General features: G+C 40.2%; 1 protein-coding gene across 2 annotated transcripts; it reads right to left on the reverse strand.

Annotated features, from left to right (window-relative positions):
* Positions 1 to 1,027: 1,027 nt before the first annotated feature.
* On the reverse strand, positions 1,028 to 9,415 carry tmem176 (transmembrane protein 176). 2 transcript variants are annotated; one of them, XM_031876339.1, is made up of 7 exons: positions 9,068 to 9,415; positions 7,559 to 7,687; positions 6,040 to 6,150; positions 5,763 to 5,819; positions 4,937 to 5,083; positions 2,840 to 2,956; positions 1,028 to 1,777 (listed from the first exon to the last, which is right to left on the reverse strand). In XM_031876339.1, the coding sequence occupies exons 2-7, from the start codon at positions 7,682 to 7,684 to the stop codon at positions 1,718 to 1,720; spliced, it is 618 nt and encodes a 205-aa protein (XP_031732199.1). In that variant the 5' UTR covers positions 7,685 to 7,687; positions 9,068 to 9,415; the 3' UTR covers positions 1,028 to 1,717. The 2 variants fall into 2 exon arrangements, with proteins under 2 accessions (XP_031732199.1, XP_031732200.1); XM_031876340.1 differs by lacking the exon at positions 9,068 to 9,415 and adding an exon at positions 8,177 to 8,251.
* Positions 9,416 to 19,755: the final 10,340 nt, after the last annotated feature.

Below are 19,755 nucleotides of genomic sequence, written 5' to 3' on the forward strand. Positions count from 1 at the left end.
AAACCAAAACAGTCCTTATGATAATATATACTTTGTAAAATACACACATCTATTCCAAAAGTGAGGAAAAGCTGAAGACTGCAACAACACCATGAAACCATTTTCAAATGAAGAAACACATTGGAAGTCAGAGGGCTCTCGGAACAAAGTGCAGCACTGCTAGTGAAGTGAGAAGTCAGGCTACCTCCTCACCTGCTGTCAGGTTTCTCAACCTTTCATCCTCACATGCAATGACATTCCTGCCTCACCTGCAGTGGAGGTTTCTCCTCAGATGCAATGAGGTCTCTTCCTCACCTGTAGCAAGTTTTTTTTTCTTCCTCACATGCAGTGTGTTTTCCTCATCATGACTGTGAGTGAACATCCTTTTTTTATGTCCACAGATTCTAGATTGGATGAAGGTCTGGACTCTGAAGTGGTTAATCCAAGATACTAACATTGCTTGGAAAAATCCAATCCCAACTCAAAGCTCAGAGCTTCCATGTCAACCTGAACAAACTCCAAAAGCTCAAAACCATGTAATAAAAAAGCACTGGAAAAGTAAGAAAGTGAACCTAGGAATTGCTTTTTTGTTTGTTTTTATTTTATATCTACTTTGGCTATTTATTGTGCTCACTGACTTGATGGTAAACACTGTATATTCCCCACAAAGTGGCAGCTTTACTACAGACTACATCTACATGAGGTTTTCCTCCAGATTGTCATTTACCCTCAAAAGGTGTGTTGCAGTGAAGCATCCCCTCAGTATGAGTCCGCCACTATGGGCTTCACTGTGAGAGTGGTACTTTGATTACACAAAAAATGTTGATTATGTCGGTCTAAAAGGTAAAAATGTTATCTCAGCAGACCATAAAACCTTCCACTTTTTTCGTCTCCAGTCTGCCCTCTGGCCCTGATCTCATGTGAGTTACACAACAGTCTTGACCAGTGAAACACTCTGGAAGGTTGACCCTGGAAAGGTTAAACACACCTGAATCTGACCTGTTCAAACTCAGGTGTTTTGAACCTAAAATCACTTCAGTCACCTTGATTACACACATGTTGATGCAACGTTTAATGTACATTTCACGTGGTGACAGTGGTGTGCCATAAGGAAGGAGAATAGATATGCAATCAGTAATATTGTGTAAATGACAGAATGTTCCTGATCCCGCTCTGTCTCCATCTGCGCCCTACGGCCACAAACATGTCCTCTACTTTCTGCACACATGGCTGCACTTTGCATCCTGCACCACCCAGAAAGTTTGCTACCATTATCAGCATACATTTTCACATTGAATGGCCGTACTAATGTCTTATGATAGTTTTACCATAGGGGGAAAAAAATCTCTTTGTCGATTCACGTGTCAGAATTTCTTTTTCCATCTTTTCTCTGTCTCCTTTAATACATTTGTAAATGTGTCATATTTGAACCATTATGCCAGTGTTTAAGAGGTATTATTTCTGCCATTACAATACATTTGACTGCAACTCTGTTGTTCATTGAAGTTTTGAATTATTTGGCTTAAGTGTACAAATAATATAATAATCGACTCTCGACAGACACTAACAAAGCAAATGCTCCTCAGTTGGTGGCATTTCAGGTAGCGCTGTGGATAAACCATAGATACAAGCAGAGACAAAATCAATACACATACAACAAGGTGATCAGTCACCTTTGTGAAAGAGGTCTTGATGGGAAGTGATCCATCACCTCAAAGACTAGTGGTCCAACGATTGATCAGTTCAGGTCGGCGGGTGAGAATGATGTGGGGGTTGATGGAGCAGCTTGAGTGAGAGTCTGTAAAGCACAGAAGGAGAGAGTCAGTATTCATGTTAGCGCTCCCTCTCTTCTTCGCATAGCACAAAGCAGCCATGTCCACTCATGTGGTACTGAAATCAGTCTTTAAATGTGGACTTTGGACTAGGTGGTCTCTGAACTGGGACACATCTCCAGTGGCTGAATAGGTTGTATTATAAGTCAATGCTAATATTGGTGGAAACTTTATTCATTTTCAATGGGTGATGCAGGTTTGGAAAGAAGTAATGTCTGTTAAATTCTAAAAATTACATTGATTTAACTTATTATTTGGTACAAATTATGAGAAAAATAAACATTTCCTTAATAGAAAAGGTTACTTTTAATCCACAGTATTCATTGTTAGTATCTCTACAAGCTCTCTTGTAGGATATTTCAGACGCTCTTTTGGGCCCTCTGGTTGCCACGGGAATCTAAACAGCCACTTAGTTCATTCATGCTTTGGGCCAGCTCTGGCACCGCTGTTGCCCAACACCGCTAATGATGTTGGAATTAGCGGCTTGGCACAAGTGGTTCAAGTCCTGACAGGCATTTTTCTGTTAAACGAAGTTACACTTCCTCGTCTACAATGCTTTCTTGTGGTGTACCTCAAGGTTTGAGGGTGAGACTATTGTTTTGTCCCTTTGTGTGCTTCCCCTTGCTCACATAATTAGTAGAGACAACAAATTCTTTCACTTTGATGCAAATTATACACAATTATATCTTCCTGTCAACCATGCTGATTCTTTGGTCAGCCAACAGACCGCTTGCTGATATTAATTGTCGAATGCCTTGTACTTCCTGACAACTATACCAAGACTTCTGCCAGAATTTATTTATGAAGTTATTTTTGATCTGAATTTTGAAAACCAAGTACAAAGGTTTATCCAGTCCTGTTTGTACCAGTTTAGAAGCCTCTCTAAAACGTCACTGACCTGGAGAGAGTTATTCGTGGCTATTCCCCCCCCCGGCTGTACATGAGCAATGAAACAGTTGTGATGTGATTTGGATGTTCTGCGAGTAGATCAATCAAGTCTTAATTAAGAGAAAGTGTTGGAGTCTTACAGCATACTGTCCAAAGTTGTGTTTCTGCCTGAAGAGTAGGAAGCAGACAATAGCAGAGATGGCTGTCTGGGCCAGGGTGAAGACAAGGAGGGACGACTTCAGTCCTCTGCTCAGCATCTGTTACAAAGGACACACAGCACCCACATTCATTTTTGTCTCATTAGGAACGACAGCAGGGTGTCAGGGAGGATTATTATTGATTCAAAATTTCTAATTTTTGTCAACTCATCAATTGTCTGTCACAGTACAGGTAATTGTATTCCACTCATAGATAAAGCTATCCTGGCACCCCTTACACCACACAGTGTGGCTCAGACTGTGTTTGAAATGTACTCTATCAGAGCCCTTTTGTTCACTGCAAGAGAGTAAATTATCAACACAATAGTGTGGTAACATCAACACTTAACACATGCACGTTAACTTTTAATAGCTCAATGCTGTGTTAATAGCCATTGGAATTTGACTCAATCAGAGTTAATACGTGATCACAGAAGACGGATTTATCAACACTATATACTGACAATAATATTTACACTCCACAGAGTTATTTAAAACCTGTGGTGTTAAGTTTAAAAAAACTATTTTTCGTGAAGCTTTTCGAAGGTGAACATGAACAGATCTGTGAAGTTGAAGTTAAAAATCTGTATGTAAAATATCGATATTCATTCAGATTGTGATGCGTGCATCTTTAAATTGCTTGGTGTTTGTGTGTAGACTGGAACATGATGAATTTGTTATGCACAAATCGTTGAACACATTAGTAAATCTTATTTGTTTGTTTGTAGATCATGTAATACACATTTGTGACGATTTTTTGACTAATTCCACTCCATAGTACTCAGCCAGAGAGAGCAGCAGCGGGAGACCCAAGCACCAACTGGTAAACAGGGTCCATATTATTATTAACTACTTCTAGCTAATTAACTAGATCCATCTAAATGTTGGTGAGCATAATAGCAAGGCCTTTATGGTGCATAATAGCTACCATTTTGAGTTTGTCTGAAACAGCGTTAACCTGGCAAGGCAAACAATCTGTTTCCTCATGAAACAGAATGATGTCTATCACATACTCATATTTCCAGTAGAGGACTGTGCTTCCTTGCTGATGGATATAAAGCCTCAATTTCTTTCACCAATGACTGGTGATTTCTGATATTATAATTGAACTGTTGCTCAAAGGTTTCTATGTTTCTTTCTTCCCTTTCCTTTTTCCAGTCTGGTTGAACCATTGTACAGTGTTTTGTTTACCATAATCAAAAGAATACTTTTTTCAAACTCTTCAACCCAATGTGACAAACATCGTCCCATTTACATGAAATTGACATTGTGTGTTCTGCACTTGATATAGAACATAATGGATGTAAGCGTGTTCTAATGCCGCGTCCGATGCCTCAAACGGTGTCCCACGACATGCAGCTCTCATTATAATCATATTATTTTATTATATACTATACCATACTAAACCATATCACATTTGATATTCTGTTATATTGCTGCACTATACTTTATTATGTCATACTGTATTCTATATTATTATCATCATTATTACTACTATTTCATTATACTGTATTTTATACCTCATTCTGTACTATACAAGTCATTGTACAACAAGGTTGTGAAATGAAATAATAATAACGATATACTGTACTTTATCATACTTTACCATGTTTTGCTGTACTGTTTTACTACATCATATACTTGTATATTTCAATTTGATAAATCAAGACAAACAAAACTAAGTATCATTACTACATATTATTGTGGCGTACACTGTTTAATGCCGCTTATTCGTGTAACTTGTCACTTTAACTTGTCACTACTTTGCAAATTTGTCTTTTATTACGCTTGCTCATTTTTGTATAGTTTCTACTCTTATACTAGTTGTATTGTTATTATTTTATTTGTACATTTGTTTTTACTTCTATATTTATTGTACTTATTCTGTCTTTGTGCTGCTTACACCTGAATCTCCCCTCTGGGGATCAATAAAGGCTAAAGGTATCTTAACACTTTACATTGAAGTATTTCAAGTCTTAAGGTATGTTGTTGGCATGGAAGCATGGAAGCATGGTAATATGAAATGAAGCAGGAACCAACCGTGGCGTGGTGTTCCTCGTTACAGTTGCCGTGTGACGTCTTGATGCAGGGCAACTCCGGATTCCTGTTGATGTCCACAGAGTAGATGATCACAGCCACCACTGACAGCACGATGGACACCCCGCTCACCATCAAACACACCCGCAGCTGAAAAACAGCCACAACATTTCATCTCTTTAAAAATTAGAGGGGGCAGTAAAGAACATGGTGGTAGTTATATGAGCAGCTGCAGTAGTACAAGTATTGTAGCAGCGACAGCGCTGGGATACTCAGTGAGGAGGCCAGATGGCCTCTCGTGTGTCTGATCAGTAATCAGACTGGACTCATTTCGCCAGCTCTGCTTATAGGTGATACATGCTTGTTTGAACACAAACAATTTACTTAGTTACATAACTAAAATATACCAGAAATCACCAAATAACCATTTTGTTAACAACAAAAAAAAGAAAAAAGATTGTATTCCCTTCCCCAACAGCCCCTTAGCTCATAGAGTATGATGCTGCCTACTGCTACTTAGCCTGCTGCTATGGGACAGTAGCAGTCATAGTTGCAGCTGATTAAAAATATTGTTAGTTTTTGTTTGATGTAACAAATTAAAGTCATTTGATTTTGTCACTGGAGGTCACATGCACAAAAATGTTGCTTTTAGGTGTTGGAATTATCAATATTCCCCCTTGGGAATATGTCCCTGGACCCACTCTGGATACTCTCAGCACAGCAATATCAGAGAGGTGGAGGGGGTCTCTGTAAAAGACAGTGTGTTTGTATTGAACCACGCATTACACACACCATCTACTGTATGTGTGTGTGTTGTCTATAGACTCACAATCTTCATGGTGCAGTGTTTGTCCAAGACGATAGCCACCACTCCCGCTGTGATGAACTAAGAGCACACACACACACACACACACACACACACACACACACACACACACACGGACATGGAAGTCAGCACAGACGAACATTACGTCACAATATTAAGGTCCCTGTGCTTTTCCTATTTCGTGTTATGGGTTTTATTTTATTTTGAGAACACATGATCTAAATCTGAAATCTGAATAAAATAAGATGAAAAAGCAGAACACACACACACACAGACTCACCGTTAAGCCGCTCCACCAAGGAACTCCAAGGTTCACCACTTCAGTTAGGACAGTGAAGTGCAGAGGAATGGAGTAGGACATGACCATCAGCCCCAGCATCACCTGACTCACCTGGCACACACACACACACACACACACACACACACACACACACACACACACACACACACACACACACACACCAACTTAGTGACACCAATGATCCAGGATCCAGTTGGCTAACTATTTAGCGTGACTGTTTCATAGGATAAGCCACGGCTTGCCAAAACACAGCAAAGAAGCGGTGGAGAAGGTGAGTGAGGAAAGCCTTGGTTATACTCTCTGCAAGGAAAGTCGCACGGACATGAGCTGAAATCGAGACATAGAAACGTTTGGATCTTTAATACTCCCGTGAGGGGAACCAACATCCTGAAAGCTCCTCAATTTTCTCCACCCATCCAGATAACAGATAAGTTGGAGGTCCACGGAAAAATCATAGCAGGATTTATACATGACCCATATGTGAGGTGCCAGACAACGGCCCTTCGCTGGGGTTCCATGTGGCAGGTGTTGCCTGTCCACATGCACATCCAAACATTTCCAACAGCGGAGAAAATGTGAAATATTTAGGATCTTTCAGAATGTCTGTTTGCTGCGAGGACAAAACCCGAAAAAGATCCAAACCTTTCCTCGTCACAATCACGCATCAGCTCATCCTTTGTGGACAGAATAAAAGTGACTCATGATGCTGACAAGTCACCTGACAAAATGTCAACGTTTACTTTTTAGTAAACGTTGACATTTTGTTCTTTTGGAACAAGTACAGCAGTCTTCCGGGCGAAAAGTCTAAGTTTGTCTGAGTGGTTACCTGTTTTGTTTATCGCGTGCACACGCGCAAGGACACATGCAGTGCACACATATAAATCATGTTTCACACTATTCCACTGATCTACAGGTGGCTGTAACACACCAAGACGTGCTTCAATGTGTCAATGAAGACAGGGAAGAAGAAGACTGCAAGCCAGTAAATATAGGTGATCAATACAGGACTGAAAATACTTTTTGAAAAAAATGACTTGTCAAATGTTAAAGCTCAAGGATACACACATGTTTTGGTAAGTAAAACTGACAATATCATTTTTGCTGTTTGTTCACAAGAAATCTTTCTGGTGTGCTGTTGAGTGAGCTAGGCTAGCAGTTTGTCCCTGCCTCCAGTCTTTGTGCTAAGCTAGGCTAAACACATCCTGGACCTCTCTCTACAGCGGGTAGAGATGAAACAGTGATCTTGATGCTCTTATCACGTGTCCACGACAGCTAACAAGTGTATCACAAGTGTATTCAAGAATGTTGGACTTTTCTTTTACACCAGCAAATCTTGGTCCATACTTAAAACTTCCACTCATCACTCTACAGTTCTGTGTGGTTTCTGTGTGCCAACATACTTGCACTCACACAGAGAGAGAGAGAGAGAGAGAGAGAGAGAGAGAGAGAGAGAGAGAGACAGAGACAGAGACAGAGACAGAGAGAGATCTGCACTCACCCCCAGACATTTGGGCTCTCCTCTCTGGATGGCATTGCGCAGAGCTTGCTGTCTGTCAATCAGCTTAACAACATTTGTATCCTCCGACACCTGCACCGTCAGATCTGTGGAGACTGCTACCGACATCGCCTGCAGAGGACAGCAAAGCCCACTTCTTTACAATCTGATCTGATCATTTTATAGATCAAGTCCTGCAAAAACCCAACAGAGCTGAACGTTGTATTGCAAAAACAACAACAAATGAAGTGAAATACACATTGTTATAAGCGTTCTTTCTTTTTACGGCATTATTCAATGAAAACTGCTGATGGGATTGTAATTATGAAGTAGTAACAACAATTACTAAAATATTCACAGAATATTGAAATTGACCTTCATGACCAATAGGTTTGTGTTTAGTGTATAGTAGTGAGTGGGACTAACAATATGTTTTAACAAAGTTTGACTTTGTGGCCAAATATCTTTTAAAAATAATTTTGCAGGAACTTAGTTGTCTACATGAAGACATGAAAACGTGTCTGAACAAATCTCCAACTGGAACATCTTCACAGTAACTCAATTCAGATTTAATTGAAAAAATCAATATTAAATTAAATTGGAAAGATATATGAATCATACCTGTAATTGTGCATGTTTGAGCCCATAAGGCAACAGCCATGTGGTCTACACTGTCAGGATCCCTGTCAGACCAGACACCTCCCATGGCCACACAGCTGCAGCCACTCCAGCCTATTACCTCCTGCAGGCTGACACACCAGACTCAGGTCCCACTAACGCTTCCCCTGGCACTATATAAACTCTGGTCCTGCAGTCTGGGGTTGTCAGATCGTACCGTCTTTCACCCGCTTCAACCCCATTGCATCTTCTGCCTCGAGCGCCTGCCTCCGGTGTCCGTCGGGTCCGGGAATCCCCCGTGCCCTCCTTTGTGTTTACGGACTACACACCGCCGCTCTGCCCTCCGTTGTGTTAGCAGACTACACACGCCGTCAAGCTGCCAGCTCTCCGGTGTCGAGCCACGGGACTCACACCGTCGATCTGCCTACTCTCTGGTGTCGGACCACGGGCTCCACACCTTCGCACACCTTCAAAATAAAACCTGTTTATATCAACTTCTGTCTCCTGTGGTCTTGCGATTGGATCCTAACCCGTGAACTCCCGTGACATACACATCATGGCTATTCATCGGTGTGGTCCGTTAAGACTGGTTCACATTTTCAGGCACCCTTCAGACAGCTCTATTTTTTGAACTGTTTTGTAACATGGCACATGCTATATATTGTTGCATCACTAGATTCGCGTTGTTTTGCTGCTTTTAAACTGCCACTCAAAAAAGCAAAGCCCATTTCATGACTACAGAAATCATCTCCTTTTTCTGTTTCTGCTTTTCATTCTACATATTAAATTAGACTTTACGCATCGTGTAAACACCAATGCCCTCTCACTTTAACGGGGACAAAACGCATTTAGGTCTGTCTAGTTATTAGAATGCACAAAATATCTCATTCCTACCTTTTTTTTCCTCTCGGGATAAATTATTAAGTCTGTCCTCTTTTCTTTCTTCCGACCACTCCCTGCCTTCTCTTCTGTGCAAGGGGGTAAGTACGGGGATACGTTAGTAAAACGGACGAGAGAGAGAGAGAGAGAATGTGTTCTCCGTCCTTGGAAGAGAATTCAGCGGAGCTCCTCCTACGCTTCGTCTAATGGTTTCGTGCATTCCAGAAGTAATTTTGTTGTGAGTCTTTTCCGTTATAAGTCCATCAGAACTGTTTTCCTCGGTGGGACATAGAAGGACATCTCAGGCAAAGCTGCACTTGTAAAACATTTAGTCGAGGTAAGTAACCTGCGGAAACCTTCTGGGGTCACACAGTAAATCGGGGTGGGGCGGGGGTGTTTGGGGGCGCATGTTGAAGTCACATTGGTTCATTTCTTGAACTGCAGTGCCGCATTTGTTATTAAGTGCGTAGAGTGTATATTGCAAGTTATTTTGGGGTACACTGACGTACCATAGTAATACAATTCAACCCTTTTCAGATCTAAACAACATTATAAATCTGAAGCTGTGTGGGGCTATTGGTGTTTATTTCCCCGTGGACCAGATTGTAGGCCAGTTTCACGTGTTCGATCCTCTGTGTGAGGTAACTATGTCATGACAGATGTATTGCTCCGGACCCAAGGAAACACAGTGTTGAGTGTGAAGTTGTTTTAATTGTCATTTCCCGAGAAAGCTGCAAGTAGCAACACCACAGGCCAAGCATTCGCCCGTTCTGATCAGCAGTGTTTTTAACTAACACTGCAGTTTGAAGTAAATTCGAAGACAATCGTCTCATCTATGTTATGATTTTAGGTAGCAGGGAAAGGAAGCAAACACGGAGACAGTAGGCAGGTAACACTCAACAAAACTCCATGTAGCAACAAACCGACAACCAACAATGAAAAGACAGGACTAGTAATTCATGAGAAGCGAATGACACCAGACACAGGTGGGGAGACACGAGGGCAGGCTGAAAGCTGATTGGTGGTAGAAATGATGGGAATAGAGAGAGGCTGACTAGGCTTATTAAACACAGGTGACACGCAGAAAAAAGGAGGGAAACTCAGTCAAACACATGAGGCACAGAACCTCAAAATAAAACAGGAAACAGACTAAATTAATGCCAGTACCACGACAAAGTCTGTTTTCCAATGCACTTTGTCCACTATTTTTGTCTTTTTCATTTCCTTTTCCAAATTTTACTTGTCCAGCGTGTATACACCTTTTAGAACATTTATGCGCCCTCTCTGTATCCTATCGGTACCCTGTTTATTCCTGTCTGTACTCGTATCCACTTGGTCATTACCTGTATTCCCCCTCTGTCTGTACCTGTTTGCCCTCTGTCCTGTCCTGTAACTACCATTTGTATACACGTATGAACCCTGTTTATATTGTTATTACCCTGTCTATATCTATATGCACCATCTACACCTGTACCTGTTTATACCCGGTTTTTACCTCACAGGCCTGAGATATAGTGCAATGATGCGTCACAGAAGAGTCTGCGACAAACAGCTATGAGTTATACAAGTTGGCGGGGCTAATTTGTAGTGGGTTGGGCCAACCGTCACTAATGAAAGAGGATCTCTCTGCTGAGTGCAAGTATGCCTCTCACAATATACTGCAACAAACGGTTCATCAATTATGAAAGAAAGGGGGGGGCAAACGTTTATGGGGCAGGGATAACGCCAATCATAAATGGGTACTCTCTGCTGAGTGCAAGGACGCCTCAACATCAACAAACAACAAACTGTTCTAAAGGGGCTAAAGTGTGCGGGGCAGGACTGTGAGTCAATATTCGGCATGTACGTAGATGTGTTCAGGCCTGGACTCTTAATGAAGCATGAAAGATTTGGGGCAGATTGGACAATGTATATTCGAGTCACACCAACAGGAAGTTGGAAGGGGGATTATACCAAACAAATTTAAAACAAATCTGATAAACTTGTTCAAAAGGAGTTCAAAATAGTTTGCATACAATACCAAAAATGCATACAAATCTAAATGGCTGACTCCTGGTTGAGTGGGGTGAAAGAATATATATCCAAAATCATGAGAGAATTGTCAGTACCAAATTTTGGACCAAACTAAGGGACATATTAGGGGGAGCTATGGAGCCTGCTGAATGTTCACAGGCTTTGAGGTGTGCTCCAAGTTTTGAGTTTTCCAGAATACCAAAGGCAAAAATGCGTTTCAATGCTAAAAGTGTTTAGGAGGTGAAATGAAAATACACACAAAATCCAAAATGGCTGACTTCTTATAAGGCAAGTAAAGAAATTAGATTTTTGACATTGAAGATGACAACAATGACCTCACCATTTTTTTCTGAAAAACTCCACACCTGTTAAGTGCCCAAAATGGCGTATTGTCACATGACCTAATGTAATGGTAAAATATGCATTTGATCTATGTGTCCGTGTTGTGAACCCGAAACTTACGTGTGGTTAAAACTATGCAGTAATGAGGAACTTGTAGTTGAAAGTTTCATCTTACCTTGAAACCGTAACTGATTCCCAGTTGAACGCATCTGACAGAAACTAGATAATGAGCAGATCAAGACAGCCTAGGTCAAAAGACCTATACTCCTTTATGTATGATTTATCTGAGGAGTGGACCGCTGTATGAATAAAATGATGTTGAATCTTGTACTTAGTCGAAGCTTTGCCACAGTCTACTCAATACGTAGCTGTGGTATTCTCTTCCCTCTTGCAAGAGAATAAACTGACAAAGACAAACTTGAATCTTGTTAACACTTTATTATTGATTTGTGGACAAAAACTTTCTTCTCCCGATTAACATAGAAATCTTACACAACACTATGACATCATCGATCATGGTATCGACTATTCCTTAGCAATGAAGCGTCACATTAGTCGGATGACTATCCAACTAAGGCCTTCCACATGTTAGGGGGCGCTATGGAGCCCGCTAGACAGACCTCAACTTAATCACTCTACATGCTCATAATGTTCACTGTTTTTGATGTTTTCACCAGTTTTGTACATTTTCGAGTACACCAAGGGTGTGAAAAATGGGTTTTAAGGCCAAAAATGATGAGGGAACACTATAAAGCCGACGTGCCATGCTCACGCTCAGTTATGGCTACTAGTTTGAATTTGGTTGCAAAGTTTATGTGTATCCTAAAGTCCTCAAATATGTTTGTAAAATGGAAATTAACGCACCAAATTTCAACGGAACTTTATCCTCACCCTGGTGTGCATTTGGGGGCGATATAGAGTCCACTGGCCACGCCTGAGCCCAATCATTGCAAAACATTGCAATTTTTTCAAGTTCTGAAGCGTGTGCCAATTTTTGTAACTTGTCGAGCATCCCCAGCCCCTTGAAAATGTAATTGCGAAACAGAATAACTATAAAAACAATAGGTTCCTTGCACTTTCAGTGCCACTTGGGCCCTTATAACAAACAAACAGACTCAAAACTCGATAGTGCTAGAACCCTATTGATAATAATCCTTTAAATTGCAATGGGGCCTCCGCTGACCAACCGGTGGTCGGTGCTTATGAACCCAGTGACAAAATGTTTCTAGACAACTCATTTACAAAATGTTCCTCCCACTTCTGGTGGGCCTTGTCAACTCATTTTATTATTAACCTCTCCTTCCCTCCGTCCTCTTATTCTCAGACCCCACTCTTTTCTTACCCTCCCTTCCTCCTCCTCCTCCTCCTCCTTATCTCCTCTTTCTCTCACCACATCTGCTTCTCATCCAACAGCATTCCTGTCTTTCCTAAGAGGATTGCGACATGTGGTTTTGATGAACTAACAGACTCAGACTCTCTCTCTGTTCCCTTTCCCCCCCACTTTCACTACCTCATTTTGGTCTTTATTTTGCAAATCCTTTCTTCCTGTCCAAACAGATAAGCACACATAGAAACACACATAAATACACTTGCACAAATATCACACACATGCTTCTGAGTTTCATTGGCTTCCCACTGTCCTTTCCCCTTTCTAGTGGTGTGTCTCATGATCATGGTCTGTCTTTGTTGCTCTTTGGGTTTGTTCATGTCTTTTCTTTTATTCTACAGTCTGCTCTCCTCTTTCTCTCTGATTATGGTATGCAGTTCTAAACATTATTCTCTAACAAAAATGTTTGCCTTGGAAAGATTTCCTTTCTGCAGTTCGACTTATTTTAATGAACCATTTTATTGTATCTATCTATGGTGTAATGATTTAATATTAACTGGCAGTTAACAAAGTATTTAAAGTGTAATTTATTACCTGGTCCCTTCTAAATGCAAGTTTGTTACCCATCTATTTTTGAAGATGGGATCAGGAGAGTTTTGGTCTGAGGATTGAGGGAGTCATAAAGTCCACCAGTGGTGGAGGAAGTATTCAGATCCTGTATTTAACTGTAAGCACTAATACCACACTGTAAAATGACTCTGTTACAAGTAAAAGTCCTGCAGTGATAGTTCAGGTGTTTTGAAGTGGGGTTGTATTATGTAATACAAAACATATGTCAGACTCCTAGAAAAGCTAATCTAAAAAAAGATTGATATCCATTTACTAATACTTATCCTACCTTTGTCGCCACCAATGCTAATACTGCTACTACTACCAGAATGTAGAACAAGTCGTTCCTCAATCTGAAGATGGGGGGTTCGATCCCCGGCTCCTCCAGTCCTTAGGAAAGACACTTAACCCCAAATTGCACCCGAAGGCTGTGCCATTGATGTATGATGGGCAGGTTGCACCTTGCTTAGTAGCCCCTGCCATCAGTGTATGAATGGGTGTGAATGGGTGAATGATGACATGTAGTGTTATAGCGCTTTGAGTGGTCAAGAGACTTGAAAGGTGCTATACAAGTACAGTCCATTTACCATTTAATAATGATAATGAAGTCAGGGGGAGTACTGGCAGTGCATTATGACCACTTGCAGCAGTTTCGGTAGTTTAATATATAAAGACATCATATTTATATGTTTTGGATTTAAAAATCTTGATTTGTAAAAATAACAAGTAACTAAATCTGTCAGGTAATTGTAGTGAAGTAATATGAACAATATTAACCTGTAGTAGAAGTACAATTTGGCATGAAAAAACTCAAATAAAAATAAAGTACAAGTACCTCCATTTTAAGTACAGTACTTAACTAAATGGAATTAGTTCCGTGTTCAACAACTTTCAGTTGGCTGGTGGTAGCAGAATGAAAGTTGATATTGTACATGCAATGCAACATTGTATTGTTTATTTGTAAATATGGACTGTAATCGAGGGTGGTAGCACTTGGTTTGATTATAATAGAAGTGGATTTGTGGAAAAAACTTCAAATTCTTCACTTCAAATCAGTTCCCTTTGTTGTATCTGACTAAAGTTTCCTGTTTTGCAGTAACATGTCCTCTGAGGGTGTGGTGGCAGCAGTTGAACCTGGGTTACGTCGTCTCTTTGCCTGGTTTGACCATGAAGCCGCTGCGGTGAGATCAGGACACCACTACCACTCAGTTTGGGTGGAGTCACCTTAACATGAATTTGAAGTCTAACTTCCTAAAGATGATTATTCGATAATGTGTAATGCCAAAACTCTGTGTCTGTGTAGGTGATGACCATCCTGTTGGGGCTGTTCCAGGTGCTGTTGGCTGTCCCACTTGCTTACACTGACCCAACTCTACCAAAATTCTTCATACTGCCACTTGTTTTAGGACTTCTAGTACGTACCTCATGATTCGCATTCAAATTCTTAGTCTGATTGTGTGTGTGTGTGTGTGTATGTGTGTGTGTGGGGAAGGATTAACCTAGGGTTTCCATTTTTCTCACTACCAAATATGCAACAAAATATGGTATGCCTCTAAAACTGTACTGTGGAAAAAACTTCAAAATAAGTGATTAAAGAAAACACAATTTAAATCTTTACAGCAAAAAACTAAAACAATTTTTAACGCTTAGGCGAATATTTATCCATATTTGTACATACCAAACTGACGGAACAGCACCAGACATTTACAAATATATTTTATTTTTGTTTTGTACAACTGATGCACATAAAGGCCGCCTATGATTGGCTGACAGGTGATCTCACCTGTGGCATGATCATCATATGATTTGTTTTTGCTGTTGTATCATATCGAGGATTTGTAAGAGTGCCGCTGCTGATCAGAGTAGAGTAGCAGCCAACACTGGACAAGGGAGGTCCCATAAGGAACTAACCCACCGCCTGGCTAATAGTATATTATATATGGTAAATGGACTTGCATTTGTAAACATCCTTTCTAGTCTTCCAGTTACTCAAAGTGTTGTACACTACATGTCAACATTCTCCCACTCACACACACATTCATACACTGATGACAAAGGCTGTGATATAAGATGCCACCTGCCCATCAGGATCTAAACTAATGCACATTCACACACACTCACACATCGATGACACAACCATCACGAACAATTTGGGGTTCAGTATCTTGCCCAAGGACACTTTCACATGCAGACTCGAACCGCCAATTTTCTGATTAGAGGAGGACCCGCTCTAGTTCTGTCTCACATATATATATATATATATATATATATATATATATATATATATATATACCGTGTATATACCTCTTGCAGATTGCACTTGCAGATTAAATCCAATTGTTAACAACATTTCAGTCATTAAAACACCACCAGGCAAGAATGAGATAACCAAAGACAGCTAACTATATTTCAAATCTGGTTAAGAAATGACCCTAATTGATCCATAAGAGCAATCAAAGCAACTACAAGAAACTTTCATTTTGTGAGGGTTTCGGCAGCTCCTGTGGCATTTCTGTCCCAAATGACCGTACAGAAATTGAAAAAAGGGTTCGACATGAAATATATTACAGAAAGACTTGTTAAATGCTTTTAAATCCAAAATAAAATGATTAGAGGCAGGTTCCTTTTTTCAATGTATCCAGTTACGAAACAAATTTTTCGTCTGAAATCTGAGTCTTGATTTTCAGTTCCTTTAATTTTTGTCTGTAAACCTCATGTCATCAAAATCTGGCTAGCATATGCATTTTAATCAGGAAGTGAGTGAAAGAAAGACTCACTTCAGTGGTCTGGCCACTCAACATTACACTACTGTTGATTGCCCTGTGCATGATAGTAATCACAAAATGCTTCACGGTGCTTGCCTGATCAACAAACGCAGCTAATGTTCTGCTACAGTCAAGTGACGTTAGCCAAACGTTAGCTAGCTTTGTGTTACCCACCAACGCAACTTCATATGTTGATGTAAAACTATCTCTCTATGTGACAGCTACAATATATGTGGCACTGAATTGGAGGAATTTACTTATCAGACCCTGAATGAGACAAGAATGTGGAAACACAGACATTACATACCAATGTAGGAGCAAGAGGGCCAATTCAAGATTGATTTTGAATTGAGACTGTTTCATAACCAGTTAAAAACTCCCTATTGTAACTTTAAATGTAAGGGTTACAGCTGTACATCTTGCTGCTCTTCATCACTCAATCCTAAAACTGAACTGAGTGTATTGAATCATTGAAAACAACCACAATCAACTGTCAGCTCACCCCCTTGCATACAGCATGTTACCTCCCGGTGACAAGCTCATTGAACGATCTGAAAAACATGGTTGATAATGTCACTACTGTACTAAAAAGGCAATTATCTGGCTCCTTATATGATGAATAGCCTATACCCACAATAATCCTGCTGACACAACAGTGTGTTTTGATTATCCAGAGTAAATGGCTAAAGAGTAGATTGCTGAAAGTAAAAACGGAGGTTATTTTAAGAATATAGCCTCCCTTTTACTGGAAATGAAACATAATATAAGTGTGTTCAAAAAGCACAGAGGAATAATCGATGAATTACCTTATCTCTGCGACCCTCATGTCAAATAATGCTCACATAACCCATTCAAAATCAGTAGCAGATGCAACACACACACCTGCTTTTACATGATGGCTGGAGGTTTTCAAGAAGGAACCAGCAACAGACTGACCTTACTCTGACGGAATATATAAGACTGCAGGATAGATACATTAACAATTAGTTAGTTTCACAATTTTGGGGATAAATCTCAGACAACACTCACATGTCCGTATGTAAATTGAAAGGGTCATTGCTATAATCATACCACAACACTGTCACACTCTTATCAATGGGAAATATAAACTTGATTTGACTAAATCAGACCGCTGAAGCCTCAGGTTCGCTTCATCTGAAGTTTAAAAGTCTCTTTTTACACAGAACAAGGATTTTGTCCTCCATGAGTATGACCAGGAAAAATGATTACAGCCACCAGTAACCTTTTAAATGTGCATGGACATGTGACTGTTGTCTTCCTGTAAAGAAATGTGAAGCTATTCTTCAAAGAGACAAACAAACAGTCTGTGATCTTGAACAAATTTAATTATTTAAATCTGCAAAGTGGTTCATGCTTCCCACCTCTACCTTAAAGCACTAAATCAGTCCATGCATGGAAAGGATGTCAACGTAGATGAAATAATATACTGTAAGAAAAAAGAAATCACATGATGAAATACAAGGCTCTCTGCTGCATGTTCTTTACTCTGATGAAAGCAATTTTAGTCTCCCAGTTAAAGTACAATATTGTGTGAATTACAGATTGTGACAGGAGGATCATTCACCATTGCCAATGAAAGGAACTCCAGCAGACTACTGGTACGTTCACATAAAAAGCAAATCTAAAGATTTATGGGAGATTTTGGGCAAACCAACACCTGATACATCATCAAGTCTCGGTTACATTGTATAATCTAAGAATACAGATCATTGTTTGTCTGCCATTTCTATCTTCTAAAACACTCTGTAACATTTGTATTGAAAAGTGCTGTATAAATAGAGTGTATTCATTTATTATTGTTATACGCAAAGCTAAAATTCACAGTCAGCCTAAGGCATAGATTAACTTGACACGCCAAGCCTAAAAAAGACAACAGTAATACTTGCTTTACAGTAAATTCATATGTTCAAATCTGCAGCAATATAGTCAGTGTATGGGTGTAAGTGCACAGTGATGGAACTTGACTGCCCTCCTCCACAGCTTCGAGGTTGCGCGTGCAGCCACGCGGTTAGCCTGCTGGGGGCGCTGCTTGCCTTCTGCCTCTACTGCTACAACCTCAGCGCCTTATCCAACGCAGAGCTGTGTGCGGCCGATCCTTCCATCCATGACTTCAGAATGATGAATGATATATGTCCTCCCCGGGCACACCTGGTGGTCAGTTTGCTGTTATCAAACTTTTCTTTTCTTTCTTCTCCGTTCTTTCCTCAGGGTGAAGACAAAGAAGAAGAAGAAAAAAAACTGATAATAGTAATGACAGATGAGCTGAATGGGGATTGGGGTTGGGGGGGATGGATAGATGAGCGAGATGGAAGAATGGTGATGATGATAAGGAGAAATCAATGGGTGCATAGCTACCATAGAAGGGTGGAAAGGAATGGGCGCAGCACCAACACATTTTTGACATAAGAGATCAGGAAGTGTGGATGGCCCGGACTCATGGAAAGAGTCAGCGTAGATTATTGGAGATCACTGCAGTTTAGTCACTTGGGTACGTAAAGTTGTTTGATGTGTTTCATTGTCTCCTGCAGGCCTATTGCTGGAGTCTGACACTGCTGCTGCTGCTCTATGACATTGGGGCCATGGTCCTGCACTGCCTCCTGACTGTCTCCGCCCTCAAAGCACTCAAAACAGACTGATACACACACAGGAAACACACATTTCTTTAAAAAAACACATAATTCTCCAAACAAAAGTGTCAATCCGGCAGATTTCTGTTTTAGTGGATTTGATGACATTTGATATTGTGTAAAAAAACAGTGTCAGGCAGTAAATTACTCCTCAAAGTCAATGGAAATTGACTTTCGAAAATAAATGGAAAAATAATAATATAGTGGGATAATACACGAAAAATAAGTTATTTTCATACCAATGATATTATAGAGCCACACAGTCAGACGATATATTGGACAATATTAGCTTATTGTAGATATATCAATATCAGTGTATACGTGGTCGGGGCCCCGTTTCATCAAACCCTGAGATGAGGGAAACTGGGTTTTAAGTTCCAGAAAAATAAGTAACTTAAATTCTGAGTCTGTTCCGAACTGACGATGTTAACCTAACCTGCTCACTGGCAGGTTTTCTTTAACAAACCGTGAGTCTCTCTCTGTGTTTTTCCTGTACCAATGTGAGGGTCCCGGGACAGAGGATGTCCCATGTATACATATTGTAAAGCCCCCTGAGGCAAATTTGTGATTTGTGATTTTGGGCTACACAAAATAAATTGAATTGAATTGTGTCCTGCCTCTTATAGACCCAGAAAACACTGTTTTTCATTCATGTATAAGATCGTCTCGTCGCGGATTAATTAGCGGTAGTTTACCGTTGTTTAAGATGGTTGGATATTAATTTAATATCAGAAAAATCTAAAGTTACTGCTTTTATGTGTTGACAGTCATTTCTTTGAAGAGCATTTTCTTGCCCTCACTCAAATATTACACAGAGCTAAGTCAGCCTCAGCTCAGAATAACACCTCTGTATGTCCCTTTCTTTATACCAGTGGTGGGCCGTCAGGGCCTGCAAGGCCTTCTCTGCTGGCCTAAACAGAATCACGAAGCTATATCTATTTTATAATTTAATATTTTTTCTTAAATACACTACATGTATTATAATATATAAAAATATTT

Source organism: Anarrhichthys ocellatus, unplaced genomic scaffold (assembly GCF_004355925.1).
Source record: "Anarrhichthys ocellatus isolate YVR2014 unplaced genomic scaffold, GSC_Weel_1.0 scaffold107, whole genome shotgun sequence".
NCBI lineage: Eukaryota > Metazoa > Chordata > Actinopteri > Perciformes > Anarhichadidae > Anarrhichthys > Anarrhichthys ocellatus.

What these genes read in the sequence shown, in the direction of transcription:
- tmem176 (XM_031876339.1), bottom strand. Translation starts at nt 7,684, where the DNA reads ATGTCGGTAGCAGTCTCCACAGATCTGACGGTGCAGGTGTCGGAGGAT. An exon ending in GAGAGCCCAAATGTCTGGGG is followed by an intron (nt 6,151 to 7,558) that starts GTGAGTGCAGAT and finishes TGTGTGTGCCAG; the next exon opens with GTGAGTCAGGTGATGCTGGG. An exon ending in AACACTGCACCATGAAGATT is followed by an intron (nt 5,084 to 5,762) that starts GTGAGTCTATAG and finishes GCTGTTTTTCAG; the next exon opens with CTGCGGGTGTGTTTGATGGT.